This window comes from Melozone crissalis, unplaced genomic scaffold (assembly GCF_028551555.1).
Source record: "Melozone crissalis strain CALT ecotype California unplaced genomic scaffold, PUWL_Pcris_2 ptg000013l_1, whole genome shotgun sequence".
Lineage (NCBI taxonomy): Eukaryota > Metazoa > Chordata > Aves > Passeriformes > Passerellidae > Melozone > Melozone crissalis.
The window spans coordinates 10607309-10617304 of NW_026535791.1; the positions used below are offsets into that span (position 1 = coordinate 10607309).

At 39.0% G+C, this 9996-nt stretch overlaps 1 protein-coding gene across 1 annotated transcript; it reads left to right on the forward strand.

Annotated features, from left to right (window-relative positions):
* Positions 1-601: 601 nt before the first annotated feature.
* On the forward strand, positions 602-9395 carry UFM1 (ubiquitin fold modifier 1). The gene is made up of 6 exons (XM_054271700.1): positions 602-653; positions 762-818; positions 1561-1618; positions 3683-3722; positions 4115-4147; positions 7903-9395. Coding segments are annotated over exons 1-6 (258 nt in total). The 5' UTR covers positions 602-651; the 3' UTR covers positions 7971-9395.
* The last annotated feature ends 601 nt before the right edge of the window (positions 9396-9996 follow it).

Genomic DNA, 9996 nt, shown 5'->3' on the forward strand with positions numbered 1-9996 from the left:
AGTCTGGCACCATTCTCTTGGCATTCGACTTTGAGGTATTCATAGGCATTAATCGATCCTCTCTCAGTCATTTCTCCACACTGAACAGGCCCAGCTCTCCTCTCTCCCTCTGCTAAGATGCTCCAGACCCCTCACCATCTTTGCGCTCTTGCGCCGGACCCTCTCCAGGGGGAGAGGAGCCTCTAGCACTGAGGAGTCCAAAATCGGACACAGCACACCAGACGTGGCCTCTGGTTACCAAACTCCCCACTCCTGCATACTCCCGGTGTGACCACAGCCCGCTGATCCCCCCGATCCCGGCCCCGCTCCCTCCCCGTCCCGCCTGCGTCTCCCTGCAGCCCCCGCGGAAGCGCCGGGTCCCGGTGCCGGGGTCCTACCTCGGCCGCGCAACACCCAGCGCGACTGCCTCATTAGAAATCGTCCCTGCCGTTCTCCGCTGCGCCTCAACCACACCGTAGACTCTCTCTTTTCCAGCTGCAGTGAGGCACTGAGGAAGAACACGGCCGCTCCCCGCCTCATAGCGGATCGGCGGGGCATGTTATCACCCCTTTGTGATCAGGCGCGCTTTGGGCAGCTCAGGGCCGGGGAAGGCCCCCGTGCTGCGGGCGGCGCTGACGTGTCGGTGGGAGCGGCGGCGGCCCCGGCAGCACCATGTGAGTGAGGGAGGGACGGACAGACGGACACTCCGGGGGTCCCGCAGCCTGGGGGTCCTGCAGCCCCGCGCTCCCTCACCCAGCCCTTACCCTCTGCTCTCTCCACAGGTCCAAGGTCACCTTTAAAGTGACGCTCACCTCGGACCCCCGGCTGCCTTACAAAGTGTGAGTGCCGGCGCTGCGTGGGGCGGCGGGAAGTGAAGACGGGGCACGTCGCGGGTGGGCTCTGAATGGGCATCCCGGCGGGGCATTCGCACAGCGGGAACGGCGCTTGTCTCCCTCCCTCCCTCCCTCCCTCCTTCCGTGTGGAGTGACAGGCCATGTCCGTGGTTAGCCCCGCTCTCGGGGCTCTCCCTCTTTGCCCCGCTGCCCTGTGTGTCCAGAGTCGTTCAGGTTGGAAAAGACTTTTGAGATCACCCAGTCCAACCTTTTCCCGATCACTGCCTTGTCAGCCAGGCCATGGCACTGCGGGCCGCCTCCAGGCCTCTCTTGAGCAGCTCCAGGGACGGTGACTCCACCCTGGGCAGCCCGTTCCAATGCTTGACAGCCCTTTCAGTGAAAAGTTTCTCCTGATGTTCCACCTGAACCATCCATGCCACAGCTCAAGGCCGAGTTCTCTCCTCCTGGAGGGGACATTGCTATGGAGTTTAATCCCACACCTCCTGAGACTTGCCACATCTGCTGACATTTACAGGTGTCCTGTTCTCTGCTAAAAAGGCTTCACTTGAAGCATCTCACACACCCCAGGGACCTCTTTTACCCCCGAATAGAGCTTGCACAGCTTTGGCAGAAGTATCTCCATTGGTAAAAGTGAAGTTTCAGTCAGTAGTGTAACAGCAGGTAAAATTGCTTTTTGGTTTGTTTTGGCAGCCATGCATTTACTTGTGTTGTGATTTTGTGATTTCAGGTTGAGCGTGCCTGAGAGCACACCTTTCACAGCAGTCCTCAAGTTTGCTGCAGAAGAAGTAAGTAAAGAGTGATGATGCTGGTTTTTAACATTTTGCATGTTCTTGAAAGCTAAAGGTTTTTTAATGATAAAAGTGCAGTGGTTAATTCAGCTCAAGGAACTGCTGTTGGTCACAGATGGTCACAAGCTTTACTGGTTTCAGTGGGGGCCTGGCAGAACTTGCAGAATCCTAAACTTAGTGATCCTTGCTCAATTTATGCATCAGCAGATGGCATTCAGGTGATAGCTGGTATTGTAATTAACTATTTTATGGCAGTGATTTAAAATTTTTTGACAGTGAAGAGAATTAAAAGGAAGTGCTATTGGATACTTAATACTGAAATTTCTTATGTGGAATATCAGAAAAGTTCTTCAGAACTATCAGTAAACTCTTCACATTCAGTTCTAGTAATCTCTGATTTTGGAAGATACAGTTTTTAATTGTGGAAGGTATTGAAATCAGCCATATGGAATAGAATATAAAAGTCACTTAAGGGAAAATGTGGATAGTGTATTCTTTAGTTTCTGTGTGTTGATCTTTCACATGGACTCCTGTATCATTAGGTGTTTAAATTGCCCACATAATGTGTTTGAAGAGATGTATCATGTTGTTTCAGATTAAGCACACAAAGATTAAGAGACACTGGATATAAACAGTGAAATCGAGTGCTCAGAAGCATGATGAGTCCCTTCATCTAAATGGCAGAAAATCAGCTGAGAGTCTGTTCTTGCAATTCTCCCTCTGTCTTTTTAGGCAAACTTGGGAAGTTTTGGGTTATTGAAAATTTCTTTTGTTTGAGCATTGCAATTGCAATAAAATCGTTAGGAAGGATAAAAGGGATCCTTATGTTCTGACTTTTGACACCATTATTTGTCAAAAATTATTAGAGGAAACACAGCTTGTGGGGGGAGGTTGTGGATTGATTTTGTTGTAAATTTACTTGGAAAGAACATTATACAGAATATTGCTTGCTGTTAAAGATATTTGATTATTTAATTGGGGGCTTTTACTATGTTTTGCCCAGTTATTTTTATTCTGTATTAATACAGCTGTGCCAACACAACCCATACACAGAGACCTAGACTGAAAGTTTAACAAGCAAGTATGAGGTACCAGAAATGAGTGTTGGAGATGTTGAAAGGGAGATGCCATTTCTGGTGGGGATTGCCATTAAACCTGTTAACTTCACCTACTCATGGAACCTAATGTTAATTAGTGATAGGGTCATCTGAGTAATGGATTTTAGAGAATCATTACTGAGTTAAATATTCACATTTGAATGCCATTATTTTAATTTGTGTGAGTATTTTAAGTATCTATGGGAGTTTGACCTCAGGCTGTTCTGGATCAGCACTGAAGCTTTTTGCATCTCTTTGAGACCAGAATGAAGTGCTTTGTTAGCAAAGAGCAAAAAATTATTGTTAATCTCTTCCCCAGGAATGAAGCCCCTTGTGAACTGGCATTGAAAAGAATGACAGATAATTTCTGGGTTATATGAATGTTTTTCATTCCTTGAACTGCATAGCTTAACATTAACTTATGTAGTGGGTTGTGATTCAAGAACCAGTTTCACAGTACCTTAAGTTATACAAATATGGAAAAGATCAAAATTTGGGCAAAGTTTTTAGTTGTTCTCCAGGGGAAGCGCGTTATCCTCTCTGTGATTAAAATTCTCAGGGCAGAGAAGTTCTGGCTATTTGGCCTTAGCCAGTTTCTACTGAGACATCTCTCCAAAACTTAAAATTTGCCAACTCATAACCAGACTTGCCCTAGTTAGAAAAAACCTCATTTATAGTGTGTGGTATCTATTGGGTTTTTTCCTTCATATTTTAGAGCTACCTGGTACATGTCTCAGGTGTACGTTTGCACAAGTTAGAAAAAAATTTCCATTACATTTGTGGAATTACTACTACAATAGTCATCCATTTCCATTAAAGTTATTTATATCTATAAATCTCAAGGACCACTTTTCTGATTTTTTTGTATGTGAACCAGCTAAAATTATGAATTTAATATTACCCATATATTTTCTGCTTAAACTATGTCTCTTATGTTGTTTTGTCCTACTCTTACTTCCTTTAGTTCAAAGTTCCTGCAGCAACAAGTGCCATTATTACAAATGGTAAGAATATAGTTTATATATATTTTTAATAATTTTTGTATTGAGGTTTCAGTGAAAGTTTATTGATAAAATCAATACTGTCTCATGTTTGACAAACTCTACTTACTGCAAATTGAATGTAATAATATTGCAGCATTATTTAAATTTCTTATGCATGGGGTGAAGATTCTAAACCACTAATTCAGTTTTGTCTAAATATATAGCTTGGACTCCTCCATGCTGAAGCTTTCTTGTCAGTTCCTATTTTTTGGCTATAGGAAATAGCTGCATGATGACTGATGTAATAGTTGTATCTTGCTGCTATGTTTTTTGAGCTGCAAGTTTAATGTAATAAATTGTATAATAAATGTCTGTTACATCTTCTTTTTTTCTCTTTTTTTCCTTCTTCCTAGATGGTATAGGAATAAACCCTGCACAGACAGCAGGTAAGTTACTGTGTATGAATCTCAGTATTTAAAACTTGTTATTTTTCTCTCAGTCTGATGTATTGCACATGAGGTTGTATTACATTTTAGGTGTTGTCCTCTTAAATGGGAGGAGCATTACCCAGTAGTTGAAAACTCCAGTCTTTGTAGCATGTGAAAGGTTAAAATCCAAAAAACAGTGGGGTTTTTGTTCAGTGTTTATTTAGTTCTGTAAAAAAGTGGTGATCTTCTGATCTTCAGAGTTTTGCATTTAAGGTGCAGCCTGAAGGCAATACAGTATTACATGCTGCTGCAGTAATAAGGTAACTGCTGCATTTCCCCCCTGCTCTAATTCAGTAGCACTTGCTGTCCTAGCAGCACTTGTCATGAGATAGGTTAAAAAAAGTAAAGAGTTTTAGAGCAGAAACTCCAGGGGCTTTGGGGAGTGTGTTTTCAGAAGAGTTGGATTGGAACTAGGTGGTCATAAAGGTCTCTTTCAAATCAAACCATTTTTTGATTCTTGCTGATCACTCTGTTGTTCTCAGCAAGGGGTTCCATGTCAGAAATCCCTGATTTCAGAAGTCAAGGCTGGCTATGAGAGAAGAGTTTGTCTCTGTCACAGGAAAGTGTGAGGCCCTTTCCCATCACCTCCTGTAATACATGGAAACAGAGTACAGAGGTTGAATTGTACCAATAATGGTCTGCTGTCTGGAGGCAGATCATATGGACTTGTTCTTGAAAAGCTATACTTTTAAACTAATTGGGAAATAATTACAGTACTCTAATCTTAAACCATTTGAGAAGAGAGTGGAACAGATTATCTTGATAGAAAGATATGAACATTTCTTACCTAGTAAGTACTAGTAAAAATGGCTGTGCTGCTTATGGAATCCAGTCATCCAGTGAAAACAGAATAATTTTACTCCTACTTGCAAACATGATGAATGGTTGAGGGAGACATGCTGCACTTCTGGTTTTTGCATGAAATCCGTGCCTCCATCCATCTGTCTCATTTATGCCCTTTGACTGCCAGTCATTACTGAAGGAGGTTGGAGGTTTTACATTAGACAGGAAAAATAAAACAAAGCATTATCAGCACACTTAGCTGTGTAAACTAGAGAGTATAAAGTAAATCCTTGCAGAGCACAGAACAGTATCTGATGGAGAGAAGAGCAGTTGCTTGACATTAGTTTGGGGAATTTCTTGGAGTTGTTAAAGAAACCATTTAAATGTAGAGACCTGTTTCTGAGATCTGTGATTGCATCAACAACATTTGAAAATGAAGATGAAATAAGTGTTTGGCTTTCTGCTCCACCAGAGACTTCTGTCCTGCCTTGGTACTCCTGGATTATGATTTTACAGGTGTACTGCCTCAGGCAGACTTCTCAGCTGATGCTGTCCTTGTCATGATTCCCCTGACCAAATGCATTAAATACAGATAATAAATCTAATAATTTACTTTAGTTACTAGATCATCACCTGCACGTAAAGCCACATTTTCACGTGACCACTGATGAATACTTAGGCAAAATGGTAAAATTGCTTAAGGTATACTTAGGCTATTTCTCTTCCTCAGCAGTATGCTTTCATTTTGTATTATGTAGCTCAAATTAGTTGTAGCTTAATCCTTTAAGTGTGTTTAGAACTCCTTGACTGCTGAGTGAAGGCATCCATACAGTGGTTCATTGTTCTTGCAGCTGTCCATATTGAATTCCTGTCTCCAGTTGAGTTGCTTTACCTCTCCTAAGCTCTTATAAATATTGAGGAAATATTAAGTAGTATAAGACAGCAGCACATGATCAAGAAACAGGTAAATTAAAAGCATCTAGATGCAAAATGTTGTCATCGCTGCCTTATTCTGCAGATGTAAAATTAGGCACATGGGTTATGGGTTTTTTAGCATAGTTGTTCTGGCAATGCTGTGTGATGTTGCCCTTAACTGGAACAAAATGAACCAGTCCACAATAAAACAAACCTCCAAAATCAACCCAAACAAAACAACCAGAATACACCCTACACCAAACCTAGTGCTCAGACTAAAATTCTTCCTCGGTGTACAAGTAAACATACATAATTTAGGTTTAATCTTCTGTTCAGCCTCATTAATTAGTATCTCAAAATCTACTTTTTTTCCCTTCTTATTTCTATTTTTTTTTCATATATCAGAGTTCCTACAGATTTTGCTGTTACATTACTCTTCAAAAACTTCCAAAGTAAGATACATGGGAATAAAATTTTAGTTATCCCTGGGGATTTCAGGGCTTTTGTACTGTTGCACAATTTCCCTTCCTTTCTGAAAAAAAGCACTCAAATATGACTTTCATTTTCCTTACATGATTTCATGGAGCAGGGGAAATGAAAACTGAAAGAGCTAGGCTTAGCACTTAATCCTTGTATTGATTTCAATTTTAAATCCTTGCTAGTTCAGGGAGTAGTATGCTATAACTTTAATAAAACCAGTGTAATATTAATGATGAAGACAGACCAAGGTGAGGTGAGCTACTGTCTCCATGAGATGCAGCTGAAGCCTGTTTTAAAATGTTCAGAATTTTATAATGGCCATTACAAAAGGATGTTTCCAATCTAGAATAGTAAGGTTAGTAGGCAGTTCTTTCTTTTGCTGGTGAGACAGGTTTGCATTCAGTGGATTTTGTAGATCTCTTCAGTGCCAGGTCTTGGCAGATCTGTAAGATCAGAATGTCTTCTGCTAACATGTTATTTTGAATTGATTTTCTAAGGGTCGTTATGTTGAGTATATACAGTGGTTTTGATCCTGATCCGCTTGCTGGAGTTGAGAAAAGGGTAGCTTTGTTCTAATGTACAGACAATTTAAATGGATGTCAAGTATCTTAATCTTATTTGTGAGAGCACTCTACATCTCTGGAATGGGGTGCTCAAGAGAGAAATAAAATTACTCTGTTTTAGAAGTTAATTCAAGGTTGAGTAAGGAATGAAATATAGTTGATTCTGTGCAGTAGTAGTATGAAGTAAAAAAGTAAATATTCCATATATTATTAAGTAAATACATCACTTAGTGATGTGGTTTCACTTTCAAATGTTACATTTAATAAATAAAAAGCAACCTGAATATATTAAAAAAAAAATCAACACATCTAAATATTAGAAACTTCTAATATTTATTATGTCTTCTTGAAAAGAAGATAAAATCCCTTTTAACTTCTAATTTACTCCTGTATTGCTTTATGATAATTAAAGGATTATCATAAAGCAATAAGCATAAAAATTAAGGAGTAAATTAGAAGTTAAAAGGGATTTTTATCCTTTTCAACTAAATGAGACTAAAATCAGCTAAAATGAAACTAACTTATGATTGGACATTTGGAGAACCTTTCTAAAAGAAAAATACAATTGAGGTTCTGAAGTTAGAAGTCGATAAGTACTGAACCAAGGAGAGACCTAAAAATGAATGAATGTATGAATGACCTCAAGAGAACAAAATAATTGTGGAAAAGTAAAACTTTGTTTTCTGTTCTTGAAATTATTATGGCTTATAAGTGAAATGAGGCATTTGAATGTGGAACTGCAGAGTTTGGAAAGCTGCACTTCACAAGGCCTAGCATTTTCATTTAAAATAAAGAGCTCTTTGGAAAAAGAGAGGCAAGGTAAAATTATGTGGAAGCATGAAAACTTTATTTATGGCATGTCAGAGGAATTACCATGAAGCTGCTAAACGCTGACTTAACACTGTTATACTTTAAATGTATTTATTGTATTTTCTTGGTTAGTAATACATCCTGTTTTCTATCTTTGTTTAGGAAATGTGTTTCTAAAGCATGGTTCAGATCTACGGCTCATTCCCAGAGATCGTGTTGGGAGCTCGTAACATCTCCTGAAAGCTGGGGAATAGGTGACATTGATGTGCAGCAGAGGTCTATTTATTTTGGAACTCCAAAATGCAACTGGTGAATTGGACTTTTTTAGAGCAAGCAGAAAGGACTTCCCAGTATTTGATTTTTTCTTTGGAAACAGATATAAAGGTTCATTTTCCTCTTAAAATACAATAACTCATGCACTGATTCTTCCCTGACTAGTAGAACAGGCTGATTGCATGTTATGTTGCTGTATGAAAGACAGACTTCTCTACAGGTGTTACTGACACCACGAGAGTAAACACAGCCACCATCAATACTGTAATGATACTTAAAATACTGGATATTGTTGAGCCTACTTCATGAAAGGGAAAACTGTGTTGTGACGTTGCTACAAGGAAATTATTCCTACTGTGTGCTAAAAGTTGGGGGTTTTCCTGTATTTTTTTTTCCTAAAGTTTTTCCCATATTTAGGGGAACAGCTTTCACTTGGCTCAACTATTGATCTCAAGTAGAGGGGAAATTTCAGGAGTTTATTACTCAAATAAGTAAACAGCTGCCAAATGTTCCAAAGTAATTCTAAGATTTAATTGCTGCAAGTATTTGAGATAAAGGAGAATACAGGGATTTCTGTGTTTTAAGACTTCATTTTGACATCCTGCGAAGTTAAATTAAACTCAATTTCAGAGAATTTGTGAGACCTAGTCTCACATGAAGTGCCATCAGCTGGGAAGGATTGAAGTGTAATTTGGGAATGTGTAGACTGGTCAAATATGTCATTCCTTTTTCAGTAAACTAATGCTGGTTCTTTCCAGAAGTCTTGGTTTTGTTGCTGCCTGTTACATAGAAAGCAGGATACAACTCACTGAAATATTTTTGTTCAGATTAGAAATTGCCATATGTACACTATCAGTTGTGTATTTTAAGTAGAGAAATTGCTGCTTTTCTTGAACTGGTTGTCTATGCTGTGATTTAATGTATTTGGCAAAATCTTACCATATTGCATTTTTTTTCTGTTCTACTGAGTTGAACAGAAAGAGCAATGGGTATTACAGTGCTTGGTTAAATGAGTATTCTCACAAATACAACTGTCCTGTGCAATCATCATGCTTTAGAAAGATGTTCAGATAATGTGTCAGATAATGCAGAAGTACAAAATGCCCTTCTGAATGGGTGCAAGCTGAGGAAATAAAACTCTCCAGAAATCAATATTTGCCTATAAACAGCTTCTAACTTTAAGGTAAACTGTAAAATTCTGTATTTTTCTTTACTTTAATAAACAATTAAATGAAAAAGTGCAAACGTTGTTCCTCTCCTATTCTTAGAGTTTGATAATAATTAAAAACTGTTCCTGTTAATTATTCAGCATGCTTTGGGATTAATTTTGAGCCAAAAGATAGTTATTATGCAGAATTCTGCAGAACACTGCCCCAAAGGGCAGAGTGCCTTGTTTTTTGTTAGTCTAATGCCACAACATAATTAGTATGAGCAGAATTAATTGCTTGTAATTTTTAGCTGCAAATGTCTTGACTGAATGCTTGAGAAAGCACTTCCTATTGGAATATAACAAACATTTTTTTTTCCTGTCTAAAGGTGCAGTGTTTTTGAAAGGGAATTATGGTTAACTGCATTTTGAAACCAGGATACTCTGATGTTTACATAATTGAGGGTTATGTAAAAATTATTTCATGTGGTGGCTAACATTTCTCACACTGTTACTTAGGTTATAACAGAGCATGAAGTATTTGACATACTGCATTGCAGGTAGTTTATGTAACATGCTAAGAATTTCTTCATTTGGAAAAATAACTAGTATTTTTAGTACTCTGTTCATTACACCTTTGTCTCAATATGGCCTCTAAAATCTGACCGTGGCTTTTCTGTTTGGTAAAGAGACCATTTCAGTGCTAAAACATATTTACCAGTCTTAGCACGTTGACTCGACCTTTGCAAGTTCATTTTGTTGAGTCATGTTTGACATGGTTGTATAAGGAAACTTTAGGTTTCTAAGGCTTGGGAGTTGTTAGAAGACTGTAGAAA

Coding starts and splice junctions, on each gene's coding strand:
- UFM1 (XM_054271700.1), top strand. Junction 819..1,560: donor CCCCGGCTGCCTTACAAAGT/GTGAGTGCCGGC, acceptor TTGTGATTTCAG/GTTGAGCGTGCCTGAGAGCA. Junction 3,723..4,114: donor AAGTGCCATTATTACAAATG/GTAAGAATATAG, acceptor CCTTCTTCCTAG/ATGGTATAGGAATAAACCCT.